The 27929-nt window shown below is 37.2% G+C and overlaps 5 protein-coding genes and 2 pseudogenes across 8 annotated transcripts; all 7 read left to right on the top strand.

The window, feature by feature from the left end:
* The first annotated feature begins 31 nt into the window (after positions 1-31).
* Positions 32-1867, top strand: LOC143459085 (tubulin delta chain pseudogene; annotated as a pseudogene).
* Positions 1868-1893: 26 nt separating this feature from the next.
* LOC143459088 (protein AMN1 homolog pseudogene) lies at positions 1894-2905 on the top strand (annotated as a pseudogene).
* A 5594-nt stretch (positions 2906-8499) lies between these two features.
* On the top strand, positions 8500-12841 carry LOC143459087 (uncharacterized). 2 transcript variants are annotated; one of them, XM_076956055.1, is made up of 7 exons: positions 8500-9929; positions 10445-10632; positions 11104-11253; positions 11379-11404; positions 11611-11735; positions 11953-12125; positions 12320-12841. In XM_076956055.1, exons 1-7 carry the CDS (start codon positions 9826-9828, stop codon positions 12607-12609), a joined length of 1056 nt encoding a protein of 351 aa, XP_076812170.1. In that variant the 5' UTR covers positions 8500-9825; the 3' UTR covers positions 12610-12841. The 2 variants fall into 2 exon arrangements, with proteins under 2 accessions (XP_076812170.1, XP_076812171.1); XM_076956056.1 differs by having other exon boundaries at positions 8501-9929; positions 11382-11404.
* A 36-nt stretch (positions 12842-12877) lies between these two features.
* LOC143459084 (tubulin delta chain-like) lies at positions 12878-14697 on the top strand. Its single transcript, XM_076956051.1, has one exon. It carries the CDS (start codon positions 12887-12889, stop codon positions 14234-14236), a length of 1350 nt encoding a protein of 449 aa, XP_076812166.1. The 5' UTR covers positions 12878-12886; the 3' UTR covers positions 14237-14697.
* Positions 14698-14731: 34 nt separating this feature from the next.
* LOC143459089 (protein AMN1 homolog) lies at positions 14732-15920 on the top strand. The gene has a single exon (XM_076956057.1). It carries the CDS (start codon positions 14735-14737, stop codon positions 15503-15505), a length of 771 nt encoding a protein of 256 aa, XP_076812172.1. The 5' UTR covers positions 14732-14734; the 3' UTR covers positions 15506-15920.
* A 2444-nt stretch (positions 15921-18364) lies between these two features.
* LOC143459508 (glucoside xylosyltransferase 2-like) lies at positions 18365-21197 on the top strand. Its single transcript, XM_076956700.1, has one exon. The coding sequence runs from the start codon at positions 18999-19001 to the stop codon at positions 20316-20318; it is 1320 nt and encodes a 439-aa protein (XP_076812815.1). The 5' UTR covers positions 18365-18998; the 3' UTR covers positions 20319-21197.
* Positions 20364-27074, top strand: LOC143459506 (uncharacterized). 3 transcript variants are annotated; one of them, XM_076956699.1, is made up of 17 exons: positions 20364-21519; positions 21853-22094; positions 22172-22207; positions 22342-22409; positions 22620-22695; positions 22816-22864; positions 23019-23104; positions 23338-23427; positions 23500-23536; positions 23689-23726; positions 24323-24542; positions 24751-24893; positions 25099-25242; positions 25382-25496; positions 25730-25897; positions 26271-26419; positions 26626-27074. In XM_076956699.1, exons 1-17 carry the CDS (start codon positions 21309-21311, stop codon positions 26668-26670), a joined length of 1917 nt encoding a protein of 638 aa, XP_076812814.1. In that variant the 5' UTR covers positions 20364-21308; the 3' UTR covers positions 26671-27074. The 3 variants fall into 3 exon arrangements, with proteins under 3 accessions (XP_076812814.1, XP_076812813.1, XP_076812812.1); XM_076956698.1 differs by having other exon boundaries at positions 22339-22409; positions 24754-24893; XM_076956697.1 differs by having other exon boundaries at positions 22339-22409.
* Positions 27075-27929: the final 855 nt, after the last annotated feature.

The raw sequence follows: 27929 nt of genomic DNA, 5'->3' as shown, positions 1-27929 counted from the left end.
ATGTTTTTGTGGGTAAAGGCTTCGTGACTTTGCAGTATGGCATGTTTGACTGTTCAGTTGGGGCAATGTGGAACTCAGCTTGGTCATCATTTACTCAGCATTTTACATGACGATGCAAAACACTCATCTTCGATAGTGTCATCAAATGCCAATGAGGAATACACGAATGCTTCACTCAGTACGTTCTTTCAGGAAGCTAGAAGTGGACAACATGAAGCTCGATCGGTTATGATTGACATGGAGGCAAAAGCTGTGAACTGCGCCCTACAAGGAACGTCAGGGAAAGGGTGGTCTTATCCAAAAGAAGGACAATTTTGTCAAAAAAGTGGTTCCGGAAATAATTGGTCGTACGGGTATAAAGTCCACGCGCCTCAATGCAGGGAACCTATCATGGACATGGTGCAACATGAAGTTGAGAAATGTGACCACTTTGGAGGTTTTCTTGTGCTTTCCAGCCTGGCTGGTGGGACAGGATCGGGATTGGGTTCATACATAACTGGGTCATTAAGAGACGCTTTTCCCCATGCTTCCATATTGAACCCTGTTGTAGGCCCCTACACGGAAGGTGAAGTTGCTGTTCAAAGCTACAATGCACTGCTTTCGTTAGCGCACACTTGCGATACCTCAGATGCAAGTATTCTTCTGCATAATGATCACATCCATCGAATTTGCGAAAAACTTTTGGGCATCAAACATGTGTCTTTTAATGATGTTAACGGTGTTGTTGCCAAACATTTAGCATCATTACTGCAACCAGTCACTTTCTCGTCAGATGGTAACCCGTCAATGAACTTTCGTAATGTTTTAAACGAAATTGTCTACACGTCAGCCTGTCATGGCCAGTACACCATGCTGGACCTTAAATCCATTCCGCATGTTGCGCAGGCAAGTGTCGCTTATTCCACCTTTTCCTGGGACTCCCTCATGAAGAGAATTTATCAGATGATGATCACTGATTTCTACATGGACGAGGGATTGGACTGGCACCGGAAGCTTTCCGCATCAACATCTTATAACACAGGTCGTCATCCGCGCTACGTGAGCAACTTAGTAGTGATGAGAGGAAAACAAGCTCTTGCACCTCTCGAGTCCGAGAATCCAGATTTCCAGAATCCTGTCCTTTACCCTGCCTGGATTCCCGCTTCAGCCAGGTGTCCAATATGGAAGATCAACCGACCTTTTGAAAAGATAGAAAAAAGCGTTGCGTTGCTAAGCAATGGGACCTCTTGCGTCAAACCGCTAGATGACGTGGTGAGTAAAGCGTGGCAAATGTACGGGGCACGGGCCTACCTGCATCAATATACCAAGAACGGTATGGAAGAAGATGACTTTGTAAACGCATTTGTTTCGATAGAGAACGTTATATCGTCGTACAAACAGTTGTAGCCATGCAGTTAAGTGTGTCTTTGGTATTTCTCCAAATTACACATGAAACGTCATGTTCGCACGCGTATTTTATATAACGAAATCGTGTCACAAGCTAATTGTTGGATGCGATCCTTGCAGTTTTGTCATGAAGCAAAGAGGGTGAAGCTGTACTACACCTTTTTATAATACACTCCTAGTTGGAGGTTGTTGCAAATACGTATTGCGTAAGTTTTTGACCATAACGTTAGTCGTTATCAAGTGCAATTCTGTAACTAGCGCTTTCGTAGTTCATGAGTGTTTTCAATATTGTTTCAAAACAAATTGGACTTGTCGTGAAATCTATTTTCCTTTTGTATAATGTTCATATGACAGTTTTTATTCTTGAGCACGTGGTGGTTTTTCGTTGTTATCAACACTTTCCGCTTGTCATACCTATGCATTACGTTTAGATCAAACTAACAAAATTTTGTTTTACATTTCCTTAAAACATTATTTTCAGCAGGTGATAGGCAGGCTCTAGGGTGTACGCAAGACAAAATGTTCTATCACTTCTATGGTCGCATCGATTCTCTGGTGAACGCCAGTATGTATGTCGTCACAAAACACTTGCCCAAATACGGCAACGCACTAAGCACTGTACCCCCCATTATTAAAAGGAGACTCCTCTATTTGCTATGCAGGAGGGGCCTGGCCAATGAAGTCAATATCACCTTGCTGCTTTATCCAAGACTGAGAGTAATAGATTTAAGTGAATGTGACGTCACTGATACGTTACTCCTGCAAATATCGCAAGTGTGTTTTCAACTGGCAAAAGTCGATTTGAATGCCGTAAAAGGGTTTCGTGACCAGGTAACAAGTGCCGGCGTGATAGCCCTCTCCAAAGGCTGCCCTTTGCTCCAGACAATCTATTTAAGAAGATGCTGCAACGTTACTGATGAGACGTTGCGAGCGCTGGCAGAAAATTGCCCGAATCTAAAACAGCTAAACGTGGGCTCTTGTACGAAAATTTCCGATGCTAGTCTGCAGGCTCTGGCTGCAAAGTGTCCCGGATTGGAATGTCTTAATATTGCAGACACATCTGTAACTGACGATGGAATCCTGAGCTTATGTGCAGGCGCACCGCGACTTGCGCTGAAAGAACTGCACATAAATCATTGCTTGAAGCTTTCTGATCGATCGGTAGAGGGCGTAATGAGCATGTGCCCGGCTATCAACACCTTACTCTTTCACGGATGTCCAAAAATGACCGATAGGATGCGAAGCACTTTACAAGCGGATTTCGTGAAGTTGAAGAAAGTGACCTGGACTGTTTATTGAGAATTTTTCCAAACTGTGTTTAACAAAGCTTTTTTGTTTTGTTGTTTTGCTAGCACTGTGTTTGCGTGACTATATGTAGAGTTCGGAAAAAAGTCAACTTTTCTTTTTATAATAAGCCCACTGTTTCATTCTATATTTTGCCAATGCTCAGGATAATATACCATTCAATATCAAATCGTTTTCTAATGTAAAGCCGTTATCGGTCAGTTGGCCAGGCAATCTAAACACCCTTCATTCACTATTATTATTAATTATTAGCATTTATTTTGTACAAAGTTTTCCAGATATTTAGGCCCAGTTAAACGTAGGCTACGCCGTTTGATTTGCAATCGCCTGTGGCGAAAGACGGACACAAGCGTTACGAGGCATCCTCTGGATACGCTGAAAGTGTAGAGTGCAAACTGAGAAGCGACTTGGAAAACGCTTAAAGGGCGTCGCCTTCAGCCGCAGGAGAGAGAGACAGCCCAGTCTTGACTCCAGTATCCAGATGATCTGACTACAGTAACGGCCCCGTGCTCTTCTCGACTAGCACTGGAAATAAACCGACGTTTTTAGTCAAATGAGAAACGTTGATAAAACTTGTATTGAAGCAAATGAAACCGAACTCAATGAATCTCTGAACAGACATAGTCCTACGAGTTTATATAAGAAGCCTATACACTAATTTAGGCAATTAGCGGTACGTATAAAAATGCGTAGAATGCCAAGTTTTTAAAGGAAAATGCTTGTGTGTGAAAGTGTGGCATTAACCGCCACAAGTCCATAGTTATTATTTAATTGGGCTCAAAGAAAATTTTGGGCCGGGGCTCATAGACTGCAACCGCTCACCACCCTCATTAGAACGAATTGTTTCTAAAGTTTCAAAGTTTGCTGCACGCTAGCTTAGAATCGCCGAAATGCTTTTTTTGTTAAAATCGTTCATAATCATATGGTGCAGTGCAGCTACACTTGTAGCCTATTGCTCATGCGCCAAATAGCTATGGCCTTGATTCAATCACTGATCAGTCACGCGCGTAAAACCATGGTACAGAGCTAAGTCTTTATTTTAACCTCTGGTAACCATTCTATATAATCTATAACCATTCTGTAAGTAACAAACACTTTGTAGTTCCCTTGAATTCATGAAACATTTGGCCCCCCCCAATTTTTTTTTCTGGCTACGCCACTGCATACTTGACACATTTGTTCTATACGGCAAGTAGTCATCAGCCCACGCTGTGATACTCCCTCCTGCTGCAGGCAGCGAATTTCTGTAGTTGATTGGCATTGATGGTCTACAACTGCATTCAAATTACATGACATATTGCCTCCCACCAAATTGTGATAAGTTTTTGAACGAACATCAGTTACATATCTACCTTACGATTACGCTATTTCTGTTCAAATCGTTGTACACTTCTCTCACGATATTTTGCATGAAAATAAGCAAAGTGTTTCAACAACAAAGGCTGTTTTTCTGAACTATGACGATTGTTACTTTAATCAACGTATCGCCGATTAGTATGGGTAATTTTAAAGTGAGGGCAAGTCCAAAAACAAGTTGATCTTATATGAAAGAACACTGTTAACTGAACATTCTGGTAAAATATTTTTGAAAAATATTTCGTAGTTATCGGCAAAAGAAAATCGCAAAAAGTCTCAGGTTTTGACCTTCTTTGTGACGTAGATCAAAGCTCTTGTGATGTCATAGATTAGTCAAGTTGCTTGACAACAAGCTGCTGCTGTTGTTTTTCTTGCGCGGTAATCAACTGAAGTCAAAAGTGTAGGTTATAGGAGTTTAGCCTATGTCTAATTAGGCGTCGTGTTAAGAAATTAGCAATGTGAAGCATTCTAAGTGACTAAATTACGATTGTTTTAAATATAAAATCCTCTAGCCCAATCCTTTGCGTCCGTGAAGTTACGGTATCTTTTGGACTGCATAGACCAGTGGTTCCAAACTGCCGGTCTGTGGAATTTTTTTGCCGGTCAGCATAGTAGGCCTATCTTGCTTTTTCCCAAGCTAGTTTTAATATGGACTCATAAGCATTGCAAAGTTGTTACTCCCTGTAAAACTCATTTTACGCCTGGCCGATTCACAGCAGTAAAACTGGCGCATCTTGGCTTCGTTGATACCGCAAACGTAACGACAACTTTGATAAAGAAAAATATTACACATGTCTGTTCTATTCACTATGATCTTTTCTTTCCGGTCCGTGAACATTTTGTTAAAAATCTTTACCGGTCGGTGAACATTTTTTAAAATCTTTACCGGTCCTCCGGTGTAGAAAGATTGGGAAACACTGGAATAGACTACCGTTCAAACCAGTACCGTACTAGTTGCCGTGCTTGGGCTATAGGCTGTCATCTATCAATCTGTTGGCAGTTAGAGCAATCTATACAGCTGTAACAGATACATACATGATATACAGTAGGTATTGTTAAATTTATGAATTTGCGAATGTTGTCTGCGATTGCGTATGGCATCACACGAGCCTTGATCAACGTCACAATTTAAGCAAATTTTGCGATTTTCTTTTGCTGATTATTACCTAGCCAAGAATTATTACTCAAAACTATTTTAGCAGAATATTTAGTGAGTGGTGTTCTTTCATATAAAATCAATTTGTTTTTTGCACTTGCCCTTCAGTTTAAACGAGGCAGAAATACAGTAAAAATTGATTTTCAGAGCTGGTAATATTAAAGTTTAAGTAAGTTATTGTCAACTCCTATTTGACAAATAGATTTTTAATCAGCTCAAACCGAATTTGTGGGCAACTTGATAGCATCAACATTTTGATGATAATGGCAAGGTTCTACGAGGACTCATTTTGATACGCTTAATTGTCGCTAGTTTTATGTCAAAGCAATTTAGTCGATCTTTGTTAAAGTTTAGGCACTTTAATTGTTGTGAATGAATCTAATATTTTATTTTGCACACATGCAGTACATTTTCAATTAAATAAATAATTTTCATCAGGACCGGATTAAGCTGGTTTGGGGCCTGTAGCACAAAAAATATGCGAGGCATTAATACGACCGAAATATTTTGAATACTTCATTAAATGTTTGTAGTTATATAAATGGCAAATAACACTACAGACGTCGTCAACAATCTACAATTAATACAATGCCGATGGTTGAAACTTGAATGTATAGTATGCTATAGGTACAGTCAGGATTTTGTCATTCGCAACTTTGTTATCGGGAAAATTGTGCATTTCTGACGTTTGGGCGTGTTGCAGTATCATCTTCATCTGTCCGGCTAAACGTGTACAGCATACGTGTCAAACTCCCGGCCCGCTTTACAATAAAACTTAGCCCGCAATGTTATTTTATACATTGAACTATTTCCGGCCCGCGAGATCTTTGTACAGTATAACTTACTTTTTTTAAGCAAGAAACAAGATTATAACAAATCGCACAATACTGTACAGCAGCACAGCAGTTGCCCCATCATACGATAGAATAAATAGATTTATTCTAACGCTTGGAATCTGGGCTGCTTTTTTTTCTTTATTGTTTGTTAATTCTTTAATGCTTTTGCAAGGAGATGAATGAAACATAATTACGTCAGAGAAAAATAATCAAAAATAGCCCAGTCAAAAATCGTCAAAAACATCAAAAATTTGGTGTTGTTTCGCTGCCTGTTTCAATTCATGTACTCGTTTCACGAAACGTTCAATCAAGTTTTATCCGTACGGCCCGCGGCGTTAAATAAGTTTTGAGTTTTGGCCCCTGGTTTGATTGAGTTTGACACCCCTGGTGTACAGCGTCCTCGCTAAGCAAACAAATCAACGTGTTATTGGCCCAGCCTTCTTTTTGCTCAAAATGGTAACGAGCTGAAAAATAGACAGAAAGCATTCCATATATAGACCAATGTTACATAGATAAATAATCTTGAATGCAACCATACCAAACCGCTTTACATTTTCTTTTTTTCTTGTTGTTTTATCATTCAAAATAACAAGGAATCGATGGCATTGCTTTGACTTTTGACACCTTGCAAGACTGGATGTTAACTTGTAATTATATTTTTCGTGTAAATTCTCCAAGGAGGCTTTTCCAACATTTTGCTGTTTTATGAACACTATGATTAGCATTTTTAAAGCCCCGGGACATTTGTAACAAATAATAATATATACTGCGCTACTGGACGTATAACAGGTGGCGACTTCAGTCACTCCTTTAGCTGTGCGAGATGACCGGTGAAGTTTGGTGATGTTTATGGCTATTTCTCGATGCTATAACGAGTCTCACCTCAAGGCGTGATTATTGCTGATTAATTATTAGCTGTCCTAGAAATGCCTTGCGTATGGTCAGATAACCTCATACTAATTTTCCAGTTATTTTCTTGGTTCAGCCGTCGGAGTTATTAAATCGACATATAAACGTAAGTTTAAAGTTTACGTAACGATAAAAATATCCAATCCAATACAAGCATCGTCATGTAATTAAAGAAATCACTGTGATGGTTACGTCACACCTTTTATAGATAAAAATTTCCAAAAAATCATTTCGGCTACTTATAATTTCCGTAGACAAGTTTATATTGCTATGTTTTAAAAATATAGTCACCATAAAAGAGCAAATAATTTTTTGTCATGCGCTATGATAATAGGCGACCTAAAATGAAATATTTAAAGTTGATGGTGGCTGAACCGTGTTAAATTCAGTATCTAAAAAAAAGAAGAAAATATTGTTGCATTTGAAAGATAAAGTTTTAACTATTCAACACGAGGCTTTTCAAACTTTAGCTTACTTCATCAGGTGTACCGTACTATTTGTAACATAAGGCCTAAAAAAGTAAACACTCTGTTCCACCATGCAACCACCACCATATTTTTGCTAAAAATCGGTACAAAACTCTCCTACAACTTTTCCACGAACCCATGGTTGGGAGTTACTGTATTCAATATACTATATTCTTCTCATAATGTTTTTGCTTTTTTCTTTCTTTTTTTTTGTTACAAGAAGAAGGCTTTAGCGCAGGGGTTCCCGAAAACGCGGGGACCCTAGCAAATGTTACTTTTGCTACATTGTAAATCCGGCATTGATTGCCATGTCCAAGTTTTCTATCAATTTACTGGAATAAATTTAAGTTGTTTGGACGATCACACCGATAGTTCCTTATGAACTTGAAGTGTATCAACCCCGTCTATTGCATGTGTGACAACCAAACCACGTGACTCTGTGTCACGTCATAGCATACGTGCAGAAAAACATCTGCATCAGAAATGATAATATGATGACCTTGATTGAACTGGTTGGAAATTGAAAAACAAATACGTCAGAGGTCAAACTTGGCCAGGCTGATGCAACGTTTGAAGAGAACAGCGAACGAAAAAAGGATTTATGCTAAAAAAAAGCGGATGGTTTGGTTGCGAATCTGGGAGAGTGGATGGAGAGACAGTAAAAAACGAGTGCATAAAAAACGTGATTACCAAAATTTGAGTTGTTGGGCGACTGAAGAAGAATAAAAAAAAAGTGTATTCTGTTGCTGCCGGAGTATTCTATTTGAATAAGGCGATTTATCAATAGTTAGAAGTGACGAAACGTCATAAGTTAAACGTCATACATGGAAGCGGAAAATGTTTTGCACTATAATAGCGTTCATAACTAACCAAACCTGAATAACGCGTTTCAATTAATAATACTTTTGGATAAAATGACCTTAGATTGGATAAATCTTAGTGGTTTAAAAGAAGTTGTTTTCTCTTTAAAATGTTTTTAACTTGACAATAAATATAAGTTGTTTATCTTTATTAATGTCTCAATTTAGTTTTGTACTGGGGAATTCCCAAATTTTAAAGTTTGTTAAGTGCCTAAGACTGACTGCAGAATATGCCACTTTTCGATGAGATCTCCGGTGGGCATTGGGCAAAGACAATCGCTGCGGTGAGCCGGTGTGTAGTAACTATACGTGGTGTGCAAAATGGTGTGCTGGCGAACAAAGTGACCAGATATCCTACTTCATGTACTTGAAAACTTACCTAATAGCAAAGTGCAATCCAAACCGAAAGGCGAAATTTGTATTTGATAAATAGGCCTATATCGCTAGTTCCTATGTCGTGTTATATACTATATTTGCATGAAGGCGCTAAGGTAATACTTTCATCATTATCACCTGTAAACGACAAAAATAGCCACCAGTTGTCGCAATGTGAAACAACCTGGTGAAGTGGTGAGCTGGTGTGCAAGCTGTTTTGCACCCAAAAATCTCCGGTATGCTTGTGACATACTCTGCAGTCGGGGGAGTAACTTCCCAAGAAGGAAGCTTTTTGCCAAAAATTTTACTTAAAACAATTAAAAAAATTGGCAAGAACTCATTCCTCTCCCGAAAAACTACACCCTTTTTGCCCTGGAAATTGGTGCAAAGGATTCCTTGTCAAAAACAAAATTTTTCATTTCGTCAAGTAAAAATCGAATGAGGCACAGGTTGGAAAATTGCTAAATGTACCGGGGGTAAAGATTAATTATGCCTGTAATGGCTGTCGTTTTATCTTGTTGCGCTGGGGTTATCTCACCCAAAAACAGTAAACTTTGCAATCTGGATTAAGGAAATTAAAAGGTGTTCGCAAACGTTTTGTCTATGGGCAAAACGTTGTACTCTAACATCATAGTATTTAAAAATTGAATTTTGTTATTGAAAACACAGAGCTGGTGAAGAAGAAGGCAAGACTTTTGTTTCCAAAAAAAAATTAGGACAAACACGGTTGAAATGACAAGACTGTTGTGTGGTACTGTAAAGTTTTTCTTTGCCCAGTGTCAAGATTTTAACCCACAACTGCCAGAAGTACTAACTTAATACTGGTGTTTCTTGTTACGTGAATTGTGTAAATCTCTTGTTTTGTTGTTGCTTACTGCTCTTTTAACCTACAGAGCTGTAATATTTTAATTTAACACAAGAAATGCATTTGTCAGCACAGAAAAATGTGCAGAAGTAGGTTCCACAAATGGTAGATATTATTCAAAATTCAGTATTGCAATCATATACATTATTTGTTATTCTAATTTAGTGTTTTAAGACATGGTAAAGTTCTTTTTAAGCTGTGCGTAAGCTTATTTATTTTTTAATTTGGTTTGGTTAGATTCACACAGCCACAAGTCTAACTCTATATACAGTCAGGTCATACTTGCCTCGAAGATACTGTACTTTGTAACATGATACCCATTGATTTTGGTTATGCACCTGTGGAAGTAGTTGCAGCTTTTGAAGAAACTTATGGTGGAAATCTGCTGCACTCTTTGGAAACCTTGTTGAAGCAGTTAGTGCTTTCAAGTTTTTGACAGAATCTTTCATGTTTAAGCTGTTTAGTCTGCATTTAATCTAGTGTATAGACTGTTCGTTGATAAATTGTTATCAAAATTTTTAGCCTGAGCAACTCAAACTTCTTCATTTTCATTCAAGTACAGCGCCATTTTGCTACATGTTTGCCTTATTAGTATCATGATATTCTTACATAAAGGACTTTGTAGAACAGTAGTTGTGACATTTGTCAAATTAAAATTTGGTTAGAGTGCATTTAACTGTTCAAAAACAATTTGAGTTTGTTTTGTTTACATTCACTGTCATTGCATTTTTCTTCATACATCATGGAAAAATGAAAATGGACTGGATCCATTTAGAAGTAGATCACCACGTGTACCATTGTATCAGTAGAGCTGGTCTTAATAAAATTATTTCAGCCTTAATAAGTTATAATGGCAAATAAAAATTAGAATATTCAATAAACAGATACAATTGTAACAAAAGCAAGGGAATAATACTTGTTTTTTGCAGAAGACAAAGATCCAGTTACATTTATTACTTCAAAAGAAAATGTGCCTTTAGCAAGTGGCAGATGCTTGTTCAGGAAAAAGATTTTACTCATCACTTAAAAGACCTTATTTCACGCTTGGATGAATTTGTTAGCAGTTTAAGACTGGATAGTCGAGCGGCTGCTTTGGAATTGTTGCTGTCTTTACCTTGTTAGTATAATGTATGAAGAAAAATGTACTTTTGACCAACACCTTTGTTGTAATCTATTATCTATACCAGTGTTTTTCAAACTTTGGGTTGCAACCGCCAGAAATTCAACTTTTATAAAGATAATTTTTTTTTTGCTCATTTCTTACTATGATGCTCACTTTACTGTTTCCATTATGTGGTGATTTTATTACCATGCAGTTAATTTCGTGGATTGTGTGCATTTGTATAATTTCGCCATAGACAAAACTACCACTTGGGATTTTTGATGGAACATTTATTGTTTTAATATCTTTAACGTGTAGGCTACCCATCAAGGGGTCGCATAGAAATCTCATTTCTAAAACGGAGTCGCAGAGCAAAAAACTTTGAGAAGCCCTGAACTACACTGTGACAATTTCCACTGTTATAACGACAACACTAAGTGAAATTCCTTCTTTTTAAAATGAACCTTAAATTGTGTAATACTTTAGCACAGCTTGTAGAAATTGGGACACAAACAGATGACTCTATTACACTTTCTGGTATAAAATCTAGTGTTGCCAAAGAAAATCAAATTATTAATGTCGGCTCTAATTTGAAAAGAACCACAAGCACTCAACACCTTGCAAGAGATGACAAAGGTATATTTTAGAAAATGCAATAAAAGTGTACTCAGATTTATGTAAATTTTTTTGTTTCCGTGATTAATTTTTGCTTGTGGTTGTGGTAATTATTTGCTTTTGATTCACTTTTTATTTTGTTTCAGTAGTGCAGGGAGACACTAGTAGAGAGGTACTAATATATATAGTATTAATATTCATGATATGAAGTTATCAAAGACACATTCGAGCTCAGATTCTTTGCACAGGTGGCACAATGTGCCTTGCAATTTTTGTTACATAGAAGTGTCACTAGGATCTTTCATATATTTTTTGTGCATGTTATGATAAATATTTAATTGCAAACTGGTTTCTAAACTGTTTTAATTTTGACAATAGGAGCTCTTTTCCTGTGAACTGTGTGGAAAAAACTTCACAAAGTATACAGACATACAGCAACACGCTAAAACTCATCGTAAGGATAAGTCTAAGACGTGTAGTGAATGTGGAAAAACATTTTCAAGGTATATTGCTTGTTTCCGTACTGTTCATGTATTTATATTCTTAAAATGGCATATAGCATAATTTTTACTCAGTGTTAAGCAAAGATTTTTTTATCTTTTTTGTGTGATTTTTAATGCCACTCTTTATTCCACACAATTCTTAAACCCATTACAGGTAATACTACTTATTTGTCAAATGTATCGTTTAATCATTAGTTTTTTTGTTTTCATTCTGCAGTTGTCACAGTTTGAGTTTACATTTACGTATACACACTGGTGAAAGGCCTTTTGTTTGCGAAACTTGCGGAAGATCATTTGTGCAAAGACAGGATTTGGAAAATCACACTGAAACACATCGTGGAAAAAAACACATATGTGAAACATGTGGAAAATCTTTTACGTTACTAAGAGGTATAATACATTGGTAGTGGTATTGGGTGTACCATGGCATTGTTCAACTCTAGTAATTTATCTCAGTCAGATCTAACTTCTGGTTTTGTCTCAGCATATCTAATCTCATTACAGCTCAAATTCACAAGCTTATAAACCGTAGATTGCATTCAGATCACAGACATTTTTTGTAAATGATCAGACAATTGCTTTAGGTTTGAAAGAACATCTTAGGTCACATACTGGGGATCGGCCGTTCGTCTGTGAAGTTTGCGGTCGCGCTTATCTCCGTCGATGCAATTTGACTGAACACATGACTCTGCACACTGGCGCCAAGCCTTACAAATGCAAGTTTTGCCCGAAAAGTTTTCGAAAAGTGTGCAGCAAAGCAAAACATGAGAGGATCCACAGTGGTGAAAGGCCATTTAAATGTGACATATGTAAAAAGGGATTCACACAGAAATATAATCTAAGTGTTCACATGAAAACTCATACAAAGACCTGAGGGTCTGAAATGTTATGGATAGCGAAACACTGATTTTGCTCAAAAAACTGTATGAATTGTATCCTGTTGTCATTGGTGGAATGTCATTTTTTTTAGTTCTTTGTTATTTCAATATTTACATTGTAATAGTTTCAGGTTTTTCCATATTTATGATACATTTTTAAATTTCTTATAATCCAAATAACTTCTAAATTTAATATAACTTTGTATAACAGTTTGTTTTCAATGCAGAGGTAGGTCAATGTTTTTGTGGGTAAAGGCTTCGTGACTTTGCAGTATGGCATGTGTGACTGTTCAGTTGGGGCAATGTGGAACTCAGCTTGGTCATCATTTACTCAGCATTTTACATGACGATGCAAAACACTCATCTTCGATAGTGTCATCAAATGCCAATGAGGAATACACGAATGCTTCACTCAGTACGTTCTTTCAGGAAGCTGAAAGTGGACAACATGAAGCTCGATCGGTTATGATTGACATGGAAGCAAAAGCTGTGAACTTCGCCCTACAAGGAACGTCAGGGAAAGGGTGGTCTTATCCAAAAGAAGGACAATTTTGTCAAAAAAGTGGTTCCGGAAATAATTGGTCGTACGGGTATAAAGTCCACGCGCCTCAATGCAGGGAACCTATCATGGACATGGTGCAACATGAAGTTGAAAAATGTGACCACTTTGGAGGTTTTCTTGTGCTTTCCAGCCTGGCTGGTGGAACAGGATCGGGATTGGGTTCATACATAACTGGGTCATTAAGAGACGCTTTTCCCCATGCTTCCATATTGAACCCTGTTGTATGCCCCTACACGGAAGGTGAAGTTGCTGTTCAAAGCTACAATGCACTGCTTTCGTTAGCGCACACTTGCGATACCGCAGATGCAAGTATTCTTCTGCATAATGATCACGTCCATCGAATTTGCGAAAAACTTTTGGGCATCAAACATGTGTCTTTTAATGATGTTAACGGTGTTGTTGCCAAACAGTTAGCATCATTACTGCAACCAGTCACTTTCTCGTCAGATGGTAACCTTTCAATGAACTTTCGTAACGTTTTAAACGAAATTGTCTACACGTCCGCCTGTCATGGCCAGTACACCATGTTGGACCTGAAATCCATTCCGCATGTTGCGCAGGCAAGTGTCGCTTATTCCACCTTTTCCTGGGACTCCCTCATCAAGAGAATTTATCAGATGATGATCACTGATTTCTACATGGATGAGGGATTGGACTGGCACCGGAAGCTCTCCGTATCATCATCTTATAACACAGGTCGTCATCCGCGCTATGTGAGCAACTTAGTAGTGATGAGAGGAAAACAAGCTCTTGCACCTCCCGAGTCCGAGAATCCAGATTTCCAGAATCCTGTCCTTTACCCTGCCTGGATTCCCGCTTCAGCCAGGTGTCCAATATGGAAGATCAACCGACCTTTTGAAAAGATAGAAAAAAGCGTTGCGTTGCTAAGCAATGGGACCTCTTGCGTAAAACCGCTAGATGACGTGGTGAGTAAAGCGTGGCAAATGTACGGGGCACGGGCCTACCTGCATCAATATACCAAAAACGGTATGGAAGAAGATGACTTTGTAAACGCATTTGTTTCGATAGAGAACGTTATATCGTCGTACAAACAGTTGTAGCCATGCAGTTAAGTGTGTCTTTGGTATTTCTCCAAATTACACATGAAACGTCATGTTCGCACGTGTATGTTATATAACGAAATCGTGTCACAGCCGAATTGTTTGATGCGATCCTTGCAGTCTTGTCATGGAGCAAAGAGGGTGAAGCTGTAATACACTCCTAGTTGGAGGTTGTTGCAAATACGTATTGCGTACGTTTTTGACCATAACGTTAGTCGTTATCAAGTGCAATTCTGTAACTAACGCTTTCGTAGTTCATGAGTGTTTTCAATATTGTTTCAAAACAAATTGTACCTGTCGTGAAATCTATTTTTCTTTTGTATAATATTCATATGACAGTTTTTATGCTTGAGCAAGTGGTATTTTTTTCGTTGTTATCAACACTTTGTTATACCTATGCATTGCGTTTAGATCCAACTAACAAAATTTTGTTTTACATTTCCTTAAAACATTATTTTCAGTAGGTGATAGGCAGGCACTAGGGTGTACGAAAGGAAAATGTTGTATGGTTGCGTTGATTCTCTGGTGAACGCCAGCATGTATGTCGTCACAAAGCACTTGCCCAAATACGGCAACGCAATAAGCACTGTACCCCCCAATATTAAAAGGAGACTCCTCTATTTGCTATGCAAGAGGGGCCTGGTCAATGACGTCAATATAACCTTGCTGCTTTATCCAAAGCTGAGAGAAATAGATTTAAGTGAATGTGACGTCACTGATGCGTCACTCCTGCAAATATCGCAAGTGTGTATTCAACTGGTAAAAGTCGATTTGAATGCCGTAAAAGGGTTTCGTGACCAGGTAACAACTGCCGGTGTGGTAGCGCTCTCCAAAGGCTGCCCTTTGCTCCAGACAGTCTATCTGAGAAGATGCTGCAATGTTACTGATGGGGCACTGCGAGCGCTGGCAGAAAATTGCCCGAATCTAAAACAGCTAAACCTGGGCTCTTGTACGAAAATTTCCGATGCTAGTCTGCAGGCTCTGGCTGCGAAGTGTCCCGGATTGGAATGTCTTAATATTGCAGCCACATCTGTAACCGACGATGGAATCCTGAGCTTATGTGCAGGCTCACCGCGACTTGCGCTGAAAGAACTGCACATAAATCATTGCATGCAGCTTTCTGATCGATCGGTAGAGGGCGTAATGAGCATGTGCCCGGCTATCAACATCTTACTCATTCACGGATGTCCAAAAATGACCGATAGGCTGCGAAGCACTTTGGAAGCGGATAACGTGAAATTGAAGCAAGTGACCTGGACTGTGTATTGAGTTTATTGAGAATTTTTCCAAACTGTGTTTAACTAAGCTGTTTTGTTTTGTTGTTTTGCTAGCACTGTGTTTGCGTGACTATATGTAGAGTTCGGAAAAAAGTCGACTTTTATTTTTATAATAAGCCCACTGTTTCGTTCTATATTTTGCCAATGTTCAGGATAATATACCATTCAATATCAAATCGTTTTCTAACGTAAAGCCGTTATCGGTCAGTTGGCCAGGCAATCTAAATACCCTTTATTCACCATAATTAAATGAAAGGCACAGTTTAGTTAATGCGTCGTGGTCACTTAATACTTGCGGAATACTGCTATTGTTTGAACGATGTTTTCGTAAGTAACTAAACCTTAGCATTCTATGGTTGTACCTTTATTACGAGGCATTGGTCCAAGTTGGTGCTAGGCACAATGGGTGAGCATTTATTTTGTACAAAGTTTTCCAGATATTTAGGCCCAGTTAAACGTAGGCTACGCCGCTTGATTTGCAATAGCCTGTGGCGAAAGACGAACACAAGCGTAACGAGGCATCCTCTGGACACGCTCCTGAAAGTGTAGAGTGCAAACTGAGAAGCGACTTGGAAAACGCTTAAAGGGCGTCGCCAAAAGCCGTAGGAGAGAGAGACAGCCCAGTCTTGACTCCAGTATCCAGATGATCTGACTACAGTAACGGCCCCGTGCTCTTCTCGACTAGCACTGGAAATAAACCGACGTTTTTAGTCAAATGAGAAACGTTGATAAAACTTGTATTGAAGCAAATGAAACCGAACTGAATGAATTAAACTAAATGAATTTCTGCACAGACATACGAGTTTATATACGAAGCCTATACATTAATTTTGGCAATTAGCGGTACGTATAAAAATGCGTAGAATGCCAAGTTTTTAAAGAAAAGTGCTGAATCTGGTACGATTATGTGGCAGTTCCAGGCAAAGTTTGCAAATAATTAATTGAAGCGTGACGAATGAGCACTGCTAGAGTCAAACATTCAGTTGTAATCATAGGCCAAATTTGTAGCATGCTGTTTTTTAGTAGCGCTCTGCAATTGGTGTCGTCATGTAGTTGCTGATTGATAGTTTGAAGATGAAGGAGCGTTATGATAAGAACGGCTGCTATTGTTGTACAGCAGCCTGCTGTTTTCAAATAACACCCTGCTATTGACTGTTTAGTGTTTACTGCTCCATAAATGACATACTGCTGATCATGACGTAATCAAGAGCAAACTGTCATAGCACGAGTAGTACCCTGCTATTATTGGTTGCTGCTGAAAATTGGACAGCTCACAGTTTGTTTATATCAAGGATGCTCCAGAGCAGTGGTTCCCAACCTTTTTTGTGTCGGGGCCAAGTTTCAAACTTCGGAGTACGTATGGAGCCGCAGGAAAACACTGAAGTACTTATAACGAAAATGTTTAAGCATGAAAGCATGTACCAACGAAGAGCAACACTAACAAGAAAAATAACACAAATCAATTTAATGTCCATGAGATGTGGGGTAGAGTGGTCAATGAGAGCCGCAAGAAGGCTAGCTTGGAGCCGCGGTCGGGAATCACTGCACCAGATCAAGTATCAAGACGTGAACATAAATTTCGCTATCCTCACCCATTACAACCAATCTTTCAATATACGAAACATAAACAATACAATATTCTTTTCTAAAATCAATGTACCTTATTCTTGGATAGACTTCTCATCAGCCGCTCACTTTCTTAAAAAACTAACTTGCCACAGATTACGTCACGAACAGCAGTCTGTCTGTTAGTGATTCAGCAAGCAGTAGCAGGACGCTTTTGGAAAACAGCAGGCTGCTATTAAACAATAGCAGCCGAACTTTTGGTTACGACCCTGCCTGCAAATTAGGTGACAATTGATGAAAACTAATTAATCGCGCCCTGGATTTGACCTGAAGAACGATTTTAACTTGAGTTACCAATACCACTTACCAGGTTTGCACACCTGAGATCTCGGTGAATCTTGCCATGAAATACAGACTGGCTGACCACCAAGCACCAAAGACCATAGTTTATATAGTGATTATAGTCACCAGAATGTCAATATGAAGTCTTTGCTGAGCACAAGCACTAAGCCTATTTGTCGGAATCATCAGGCAAAATCAGGGTCTAGGCTAGTATACAAGTACACAACCACAGGATGCCTTTGTATACAAGACCCCATCTACTCAAATTGCGACGTAATCTTGTAGTGCACTTGTATACTAGACCTACATTTTACTCACTATTACTTTATTATATCAGGTGTAAGGTCTATAAATGAGTAATTCTACCTTAACCTTTTTTCATTTTTTAAATTTTTCGGGTCTAGTGTACAAGTGCACAACCACAGGGTGCCTTTGCATACTAGATCCCAGCTACTCAAATTGTGACGTCATCTGGTTGTGCACTTGTATACTAGACCCATTTTCCTGCAGTTAGACAATGCATAAAAAATTATGAAAAATTTTTATAGCCTGCAGAGTTGTTAAAACTTGCAATTTACAGGCAAATTGGATACTGATGTTTTTCTGATTGTATAGGTAACCATTATAACTATCAACCATGGTGAAGAATGTGTGGAAACCGCACACTAAACTTTTTAATCTTCACTCCGACTTATAATAAATAAACAAAGAAAGACTCTTTTCTTTAATGCCAATTTATAGTAGATAAGTATAAATTAAAGCTTCAGTGCACGCTATGACGTCAGAAGTTGCATCCTTGCATGCACGATTTTTCGTTGAAAACTGCCGTATTTTCCAGTCAGGACCATCAGGCAGGTATCTTTATAGCCTAGGACGTAGGAAAGAAAGAAAATAATATACCCATTTGTCAATGAAATTAAAAAGCATTTACATTGAAATAGAAGTATGGAGCAATGCTGCGGTTTTCAAAACAATGTTACCAGTAACATGTGACCCACAATCATTTAATTACCCAGCATAAATGAGCATAAGAAAATTATACAGCCTATATTCTAGATGGGAAAGTTTGCTGTTTTTGGGTGAGAAATTCCCAGTGCATCAAGATAAAACAATAGCCAGTGTACCTGCAATTAATTTTAATTCCCTGCGCTTTGGCTATATACAGGCAGACAGGGTGTTTTAAAAAGTTTGATATCATTTATGTGATATTTAAAGACAAATAATATCAAGTTTTTTCAAACACCTGATATATTGCTTAAATATAGTGATAAATGGAAATCGATTACTAAGCTCTTTGCATTTATAATTTTATGCTAAAATTTGTTGCTGTAAAGTATTTTAAATTTTTAACGCCTGGTTTGAGTAGATTCCAGTGGTGTGCAATGCTATTATAATAATACTGAAACACTTTTTTTCTACCAGTTCATTGTAGTGTAATACGTACCTATTTTTCTGGAGTACAGTATATTATACCAACTTAGGTTGACTGCCAAATTGTCTGGTGGAAAGATCGTACCAAGCATGTATTGACGATCTTTCCTAAGCCATAGAACAGCAGTTAAATAGAAATTTATATAATGGATATTTTTCAACAAATACATGGTGAACTTCAAGATCTTGATCGGCGAAATCTTATATCAATTTCTTGGATCAAACGATGGATCATTTCTCTTGTTGTTGTTTTTGTGCTATTTTCTTACACGTGGACCAGATTGTTTTCTGGAATAAATGATGATCACATTCCAAAAGCTCTGCGTCCTTTGCAAGCTCAACTTAATGATATGGATTATGTTTTTCATAGCGAGGCACAAGCAAGAAGCGTTCGTAGTAAAGAAATAAACTTTGTAGTTTTTGCATGTGCACAAAATTCGGAGAAAACGAGTGCATCTCAGGTGGCTCTGAAAACTCTAAGAACGATGAAGTCAGCTACACTCTCCACCAGACGAATCATTCACTTTCACATATTTACTGAAGATAAGTTATTTCCAACGTTAATAAAACTGGTTGACCAGTGGCCAAACACCATTACACATCGGGTTTCTTTTGATTTTCATCCTACCGTGTATCCAGAATGGATAGTGCATGATAAGCCACATCAGGATAGCGGTGAAGTTGAATCAAATTGTGATTTAGCATTCATGTTCATCCCAAATATTATAAAAGATTTAGATTTTGTCCTCTATGCGAAAAGTGGATCAACTTTTTTGGGTTCTGTTGACGAGCTTTGGGAAAATTTGGAGAATTACGATGATTCCAACACTTTATCTGTTCCTGTAATTAGCAAAGGAATGAAGTGTCCCATCTCCTATGAACACTTTAGTGATAGATTTCATCAAACTTTTGACCCAACTCTTGTTTTATTTGATGTTTATCGTTTACAAGAAATGATATTTTATGTACCCGTTACTAGGTCAAACAATGCATCTGCAAACTGGCTTCCAATAAATCCAAAGGACTATGAAGTTGTTGAAATGACCTGGAATCCCAACATGATTTTGGCATATTATAATATATTCAAAAATTATATAATTTCTCCTGGTAAAGATTTGTTAAATATCATTGCATTATTTAATCCAAGCAGATTCAATACATTGTCATGTGAATGGAGTTTTCAATTGGACGATTGCACTAAACCTTCTGTAGAACGCTGCTCTGCGTCAAAATGTATTGGAAATGTTCACCTGGTGAATACCAGAACTGTTCACCCAGTTTATGAGAAAGTTTGTGAACTAATTGATGATACCAAATTCGATTTTTTCAACAATTTGTCTCTAGAACATGACGTTAAACTTTTGAGAAAAGCTGTATACAAAGAGTGGCCAGCTTATAGCTTGTGCTCCCTAAGAAATATAGATTTGTTCGAAGCAGTAATCAGCCAAAGAACAAAAGCAGTTTAGCAATTATTATTAAACATGTATTCTTCAGGATTTTTATTGTTTGATGTTTAATGACAAGGTAACTTTTTATCCACAGTTTTACTTGTTTGTAAACTTATAATAACAGTTAATTCTTTGAATAATTAGCCAAATATATGTATTTATTTTTTTATATTTTGCATCTACTTGCTTAGGCATTGAATTGAATTCTTGTATTATCCACATTATATCATATACGGCTCATGCAAAATTTCAAAAAATTTCTTTACGTAATTTTTTTATAATGTATTGTATTATTATTGTCTGTATACGAATATTTGTAAATTATATGCAATACAAGTTAACTCAACGTTGCTTAAAGTGAGGGACAAGTGGGAAAAATTAAACCAAAGAAAAAATTGGCCGAAAAAATACCGGACAAGTATTTTATATATATTTAGTTCTTGATCAACTGTTCTCAAAAGAGTGTTGTTAATTAATGATGGTGGGTGACAAATATGACATTAAAAGATAAATAGATGTTTTGCGTCAATTCAACAAGTTTGTTTAGCTCAAATTTGGTATTGAAATAATTTTATATGTCTCGTCAGCTTTTAGTTATCAAGCTTTAGCACAGTGTATACAGCACATACAGGTTAATGCGAATTTTAATCAAAAATTGTTCATTTTAGTTGCGTTTCCGATGGTCTTTTCTTCATGGCATCTTTGCTTTGTTTATTGTTGCTTCCAAACTTCACTGTACAAAATAATGTGGTACTATTTTCTGACTGTGTTGTAATTGCTCTTTTTTGTGCTGAACGTTGCTTGCACCATAGTAGCTACCTTGTATGCCAGCAGATTACCAAGATTGTCATGCCATTAACATCATGTACTTTTCTGCACTCTAAACACTGCTTCAAGTTATCTACCAGTTTGCACAGTTACGTTATTACATTCATAGTGAAAACTGTTTCAGAATTAAGATCTGATGCAATTGCTTCGTGAAGGGTATAACCAGCTGAAGATAGAATCATGCCCAAGTATATCCATTCAATAAAAAGTCCTGAAATCAGGGCTCAAGAGCTGCCTGATGAATTCACCGTCAAGGCAAAAAAACTTTTCTGCAAATGGTGTGAAAAGCCCCTCAATTCCTTGAGAAAAGATAATTTAAATGAACATTTGCACTCAAGGATACATCAGGAGAACAGGATGAGGAAAGGAGCTCCGATGTCTTTTGATCCAGGTATACTCAAATACTTTTAGCTCTTCAAACATGGGATGAACATATATTTCATGCAGGTTTTTTAAGATTTGGCTTGACAAATTTTAAAAGACCATAACTTTTAAAATCCCTTTGTTAACTTTCTGCTGTAGTTGCAGAAGTATACAATTTAAGAGACTGTTACGGTCCCTCAAAACTTTTTAAAATACATAGTTTTTTTCATTATTGTAATAAATGTAATGCATGTGTGCTTAAAAGAAAAAGTTGACACCCCCATTGAACCACGAATGCTATGTTGCTTTTTTGTTGAAACATTCTGCTTTTATCAACATAAAAATTGTATTTTTCTTCAAGATTCCCCAAAGAGAATAAGAAGGAGACAGTTAAAGAAAAAAGCTCAGGCTTTGAAGAAGCGAGGTATTGAGGTGAAGCGACAACCCCCGCAGAGGAAGAGACCTGTTCCGTTTCAACGATCATCAAACCATGACAGTGAATCGGAAGACTCCAGTGATGACTCAAGTGATGGAAGTGACATCAGTGAAGATTTATCGCAAATCTTTGAGCAGTCTGACAGCGAAGACACTGAATCTTTCCAGGTATGCTTTTTTCCCTTCCGTTGCTATGCTTGTAACTATTTTCGTTACGAAAACACTGAAAGTAATTTTATTCAAAGGGTTTTGGAGACCAATCTTTTGATAACCAGATACAGGTAATTCCACATTTTTATTCTATTCGATATTGTAATGCTACTTTTCCATGTTATTTATTTTGAAAATTTGCATTGGTTACCTGCTTAATGTCGGAGTCGCTGCACCATGTAATATGTCTACTTACTTACAGAAGGGTGGTACAGTCCATAAAAGATCACATCACTTTGATGAATCGGACACTTTTTCGCGATCAAGAAAAAGGTCTATGTTATGTCTACTCTTTTGTATTTTTTAACATTTTTGTTTGTGTTATTAAAAGTACAAAAAACTATTGCAATTTTACTATTGTTCAAGTTTGACTGCTAGAAGATAAACTGAGTATTTCTTTAAAAAAAAGTAGGTATCTAGTAGTAGTACATTCTGTTGAAACTAGCTATTGATAAGCTAATAACCGCTTTTTGTGTTTGATAGGAAAAGTCAATCTTCTGTGGAAGATGAATCTTCACCTACTTCTATTCCCTTTCATTCTATGCCATTAAAAAAGAAGGTTCTTTATGTTTTGGTTTTATGGTTTTCTTTCTTTAGGTTTTAATAGTTGAGTAGTTATCACCAAATGTGATAAAATTTGGGAAAAGGTTTTTCCATTTTTCATGCAAAATTTTTACAGATGAGTTACGAAGCAAGGGCATCCCTTACCCCTCCTCCTAACTTAAAAGGTAGGAAAATAAAATTCTGGTGTGTTGTTTTTTTAAATTAACATTTTTGTACTGAACTAACTTTACATTCCATGTTATGGCACTGAGGTGTGGTGTCTTGATTAATTATTATTTATTGTCGCGCACTTTAACATAATAGCCCCTTGTTTTCAAGGGTCACTCAAAATAAAAATAAGTCGGAAAAGTGATTCAGCAAGAAAGCACTACAGAAATGAATCAAGCGAAGATGAGGAAGAACAAGTAAGTTCTTGCTACGTTTAAATTTTAATAACTTTATGTTTTTGTGAAAAATTTGAGCCTAATATTTCTGCCTTCTATACTTTCCCATGTGCAAATTGGCTTGAGCACCGACATGAGTTCAGTTGTCGATAGGCTGAATTGACTGACCACTAATGTAGAGATATAATATAGCAAAAAGTTATTACCAGTACGTACAAATATTAATTTTGTGCCCACTGTTGAATAATTTATAGGTACAATCTTGCAAACAATCAGCAGGAGGCTTGAAAATCAAATTTGTCTTAAACAAAAGCGGAACTGAAGAGGTTTCGCCAGACAGTAAGGTAACTTGGTTCCCGTAGCATTTAAGTTTTTTTCACTTGGCTAACTCATGATCATGTTTGTGTTGTTTTAAGCATAAAAAGAAAACCAAGAAGAAGAGAAGTCATCACGGTGAGTTGAAAATTTCCCGAAACATCCCGGTGAAGTTGTTATTTAAACTATTTAAAGTGCACATTCCAAATTTCTACATCTGTTTATACAAGATTTTATTTCATGTGATTTATTTACATGCTGTTGTGAAGTTTATATGTTTTTAACTTCAGAGCAAACACAAGAGGAGTATGATGATGAAAGAGATGATGTAACTTGGTTACCTTTATTGTTTAAATTATGGCTACAGCATCTTTATTGCTTGTCCAGCACTTGATTTAGAAATTAAACAGGAACTGAAGTGATTTTAGGATAAAAATATCCCTGATTTTGTTGTATTTGCATTTACGAAAATTACTGAAAGCTAATATAAATATTGTTCTTGACTATACCTAGATGACATAAGGTAAAGTCACACCACCATCATACAGATAACACTTTTTTAACTAAAATTGCATTATATTTTCTGCCAATCGTTAAATGAAGTGGGTTTTGAAAACAATTTGCAATACGTTTAAGTTTACTGAAACGACTTTTGTAACAGCTACTTTGCATTACCTAATATGAGCTTGAACATAGAACCATCACGGTGAAGTCATATATGTTCCCTGCATAATTTCATGAAAAAGGTTTCGCCAATAACTTGTGGAAGAAAAAAAAAACAACAAAATTTTTTGGCGATTTTAGAATCAGCATATTTTTATCCTTTTTAAAAAATAAGTTAAAAATGACTTCAGTTCCCCTTGAAAAGATGTTTTTGTTGAAGAGGATTCAAAATTATCACCTTTACTCTTACTGCTTCCACAGCAGGAGTATGATCAGTCCGTGGGATACGATGACACACAATATCAAGGCATGGAGGAAGTTGTGGAAGAAGAGATTGTCGATACCGGCATCGAAGTTGTCGAGGAAGAGATTGTTGGAGTGGATGAGGGAGAGGTAGTGTCATGGGATGCAGTGGTTGCAGAAGAGGAAGTTTTGGAAGAAGTTGTACAACCTGAATCACCGCAGGTTGCAGTAGAACAAGGTGAATTTGGACCAGTTTAAAAATTTTCTAGCCTCACACTGTTTTCAGATGTGTATTGGAAACTTTCATCGCTATTATTAGCCTGACTGCCTCTGCTGTTAGTGATTTGAGTGATTGCTTCTTGCTTTTTTGTAACCAAAGCATGTTACACCATGAGGAAGGGAGCATTGTTATTTTTCTTTGTTACCAGTATTTCTTTATTTGTTAGAAGTGGAACTAACCTCAGAAGAGTCACTCGCCATGAAAGCAAATTATGCGAGAGAGATGGCAAAAGCTGTCAACTCTGCACAGTTCAAAAAAAAGAAACCTGTTGTTAAAAAACAAGAGGTTAAACATGAAATTAAAGAAAAGGTGTTTACTTTAGAGAAATCTGTTGAGATTTTCTTTCCATTGTTTTTTCTCTTATAATGTAACTTCTGTAAAAAACAGTAAAATACAATTTTTGTTATTAAGGGTATAACTACATATGCATAATGTATATACAAAGAAATTATTGCAATTTTCATATAATTTTGAATCTGTCAGACACAACTTTTAATCAATTAGCAACCTTTAGAAACGCAAACAAGCAACAGGCTACATGCTTTGGTCGAGCAAAATGCGAAAACAAGTTACGACCCAGTTCCCTGGGCTGCAATTTGGAGATGTGAGCAAGAAATTGGGAGATTTGTGGAAACGTATTCCAGATAAGGAAAAACAGGCGAGTTGAATTTTCAGTTACCATGCCAATAATTTTTGAATATGTTGTTTGCTGTGGTTGATAAATGGGAAATAATAAATATACAGGATGTCTGGTGATAGAATTAGTTATTCTTTGATTGGCTGCTCTCCTGATACAGATGTGGAAGTATAGGAGTGACAAAATGGCTGGAAAACTGGAGAAGATGCACTCTGCTTCAACTACGCGAAGTAAAGGAAGCAAGATGATTGAAACTGGGCCAAAGAAAAAAATTGGTGCGGCCATTCAACACCGACGTCCTAAGAATCTTTTGTGATTGGAAAATAAATTCCATTGTTTTTTGCAGATGTTTCCTGAACTTTTTCAAATTATTGCTTAAATTATTTACAACTAGTAACATGTTTACTTAGAATTCTAATGTACATTTATGTGGTTATGCAATTAGAGTTAGATCATGGTATTAGCACAACCACCATCCAAAATCACTTACACAGCCCATTATTTGCAGTGTCACCCAAGAAGATAATCACCCCGACGCAGTTGCCACTCCACCCACCCCACAAGCACCCAGAGCAGACCATGCAGCGTGAATTACAGAAGTTACCTAACCCATCTCTCGAACCAATCGATGCTGCAGCGCACTTCAATCTTCTCGGGCAGTCACTCACCAATATAGGTGCGTTGTTTGTCTATCTGTTTAAACTAAACATCGGGAACAGAAAATTGTTGCCTGAATATGACTCACCTTGCACGGTGAGTATCAATATAATGCAGTCTCGGTATCTTTATCATATGGACTTGGGAAAGTTTTTCGAATCCCAGTTACTGAGCTAGTCTAAGTGCAATTTTGCGATGATTTTATTTGGTTTTATTAATTTACGCACGGTAATTGATATTTATGTTATCACAAGAAGTTGTTCTGAATGATTGTATTGTTTTGATAATAACACAGTTATGACAAAGTTATCGTATGAAATATTGTGTGTTTCCAACACTAATGCCTTACCTACAACCTACAAAATCTTAAAACCAACTTTTTGGTCGCACAGGGAACCAGTTGCGCAATTCAGCGCAAGCGTCATCTGCTACCGTGATGATACCACTGCTCTTAGACAGCTTGGTCTGTTCATTTGGTCCACTGCTGACGCTTGTCAACCAAATACCTCAATTAAATGGAGCTGTACCAGACACGCTGATGGTAAGCCTACGTTCTGCATCCGTGCAGTATTGCAGTAGATGCGTATGTAGCAGTAGCTGCCCTCGCGGCTCTAACTGTTTATTGTATTGTTAAGTGCAGTATATATTGTGTGGTGCTTGGTATGCAATGCTCAACTGTAGTATCTAGGTTTGTAAGAGTTGAAGGCTTATGCCCTTACTCTGCCGACATATTTGCATTTTGTTCAGTCGGAAACGTTGGCCAATATCGCTCACTTGATGCCTGGTATTTGACGAGATCGTGCGACGAAAACAAAGTTCGGATGAGATCGTAGCGAAAAAGTTTCGTAGCTCGCTGTACGTCGTTTGAATCTGTTCAGCGCTGGAAACTTTTCTCCACACTTAGCTTGAAATCTTTGAACATTTTGCGGCGAAGCTGTTTGGTTCTTTTATTTAAACAGTTTATTTTTTGTGGTTATGGTTTGCCTTGTTTTATTGTTTGTTTACAAAATAAGCCGTTTTCCTTTGTTTAGATTGTCTTCATAATGTTTTTATTTTTTACAAATTGTATTGTTCAATACCTTATTACGTAACTTTTAGCGTAGCACTGCCAGCTAAATCTCACCATAGTCCCTACATATCCTTTGGTTTGTAAGGACTATGACCTCACCGTTAAACAATACAAAAATTTTAAGGCGTGTCATTGTAATCGCAAAATGTTTCCGTTTAGGCTATAATTAAAGATAATTTAATAGTTGTATTGTGCGTTTCGTGACGTCAGGTAGGACACATTTCGTAAAAATGCTTCAAAGCTTTAGCCTGAAGAGAATGAACTTATCACAAGGCAAATTCAAATTGAAAAATACCAACGTTTATTACTGCGTTCGAGAAACTTCAATTTTTCCTACGCTTCTACATAGTTATACACCCGACGAGAATCTATTGTTATCATGGTAAATGGGGGAAGTCGTATGAAGCCTAGCTACAACCTTAATTCATTCGGCGTAATAATTCAAATTTAGTAATAAGAATCCTAACTAAGACTATCTTGACAATTTCAATCATTACTCTTATTTTTTCTAAAAGCGAGATTATCGACAATTTCATATTTTTAAGGGCACACGAAAAACATCACCACTTTTGATTTCGGAACGAAAATAGAGTCGAGCTTAACGTACATGACCAGCGAATTTCGTGATTTATGCTTCGTCTTTGTATCCTTCTGATCGTTTCGTCCGGCAAAGCAATATTTGTTCGGTAGAAACCGGGCGTTGGAATTTTTTTGCTTTGAGCCAGGAAATCGGTTGTCTAAAATTACCCAATCACTATTAAATTTATTATACAATTACCAATACCTTTATGGTTAAGCAAGAGAGTCAGAGTTGGCGATTTTAAAGTTCATATTGTTACCACGAAGCCTACGTAAAATTGCGTGCACGAAACTTAATTTGCCGACATAAACTCCAAAGATTAACACGGTGTTGCAAAAAAAATTGCTGGTAGTAATAATTGCTACATAGCGATTCACTTCAATTCTATCTGTTATATAAATT

This window comes from Clavelina lepadiformis, chromosome 5 (assembly GCF_947623445.1).
Source record: "Clavelina lepadiformis chromosome 5, kaClaLepa1.1, whole genome shotgun sequence".
NCBI classification, from domain to species: domain Eukaryota; kingdom Metazoa; phylum Chordata; class Ascidiacea; order Aplousobranchia; family Clavelinidae; genus Clavelina; species Clavelina lepadiformis.
This window is presented reverse-complemented; position numbering and strand designations above follow the sequence as displayed.

What these genes read in the sequence shown, in the direction of transcription:
- LOC143459089 (XM_076956057.1), top strand. Translation starts at nt 14,735, where the DNA reads ATGTTGTATGGTTGCGTTGATTCTCTGGTGAACGCCAGCATGTATGTC.
- LOC143459508 (XM_076956700.1), top strand. Translation starts at nt 18,999, where the DNA reads ATGGATATTTTTCAACAAATACATGGTGAACTTCAAGATCTTGATCGG.
- LOC143459506 (XM_076956697.1), top strand. Translation starts at nt 21,309, where the DNA reads ATGCCCAAGTATATCCATTCAATAAAAAGTCCTGAAATCAGGGCTCAA. An exon ending in CTTTTGATAACCAGATACAG is followed by an intron (nt 22,208 to 22,338) that starts GTAATTCCACAT and finishes ACTTACTTACAG; the next exon opens with AAGGGTGGTACAGTCCATAA. An exon ending in GAAGAAGAGAAGTCATCACG is followed by an intron (nt 23,537 to 23,688) that starts GTGAGTTGAAAA and finishes TTTTAACTTCAG; the next exon opens with AGCAAACACAAGAGGAGTAT.
- LOC143459084 (XM_076956051.1), top strand. Translation starts at nt 12,887, where the DNA reads ATGGCATGTGTGACTGTTCAGTTGGGGCAATGTGGAACTCAGCTTGGT.
- LOC143459087 (XM_076956055.1), top strand. Translation starts at nt 9,826, where the DNA reads ATGATACCCATTGATTTTGGTTATGCACCTGTGGAAGTAGTTGCAGCT. An exon ending in ATTGTTGCTGTCTTTACCTT is followed by an intron (nt 10,633 to 11,103) that starts GTTAGTATAATG and finishes GTAATACTTTAG; the next exon opens with CACAGCTTGTAGAAATTGGG. An exon ending in TGTGGAAAAACATTTTCAAG is followed by an intron (nt 11,736 to 11,952) that starts GTATATTGCTTG and finishes TTCATTCTGCAG; the next exon opens with TTGTCACAGTTTGAGTTTAC.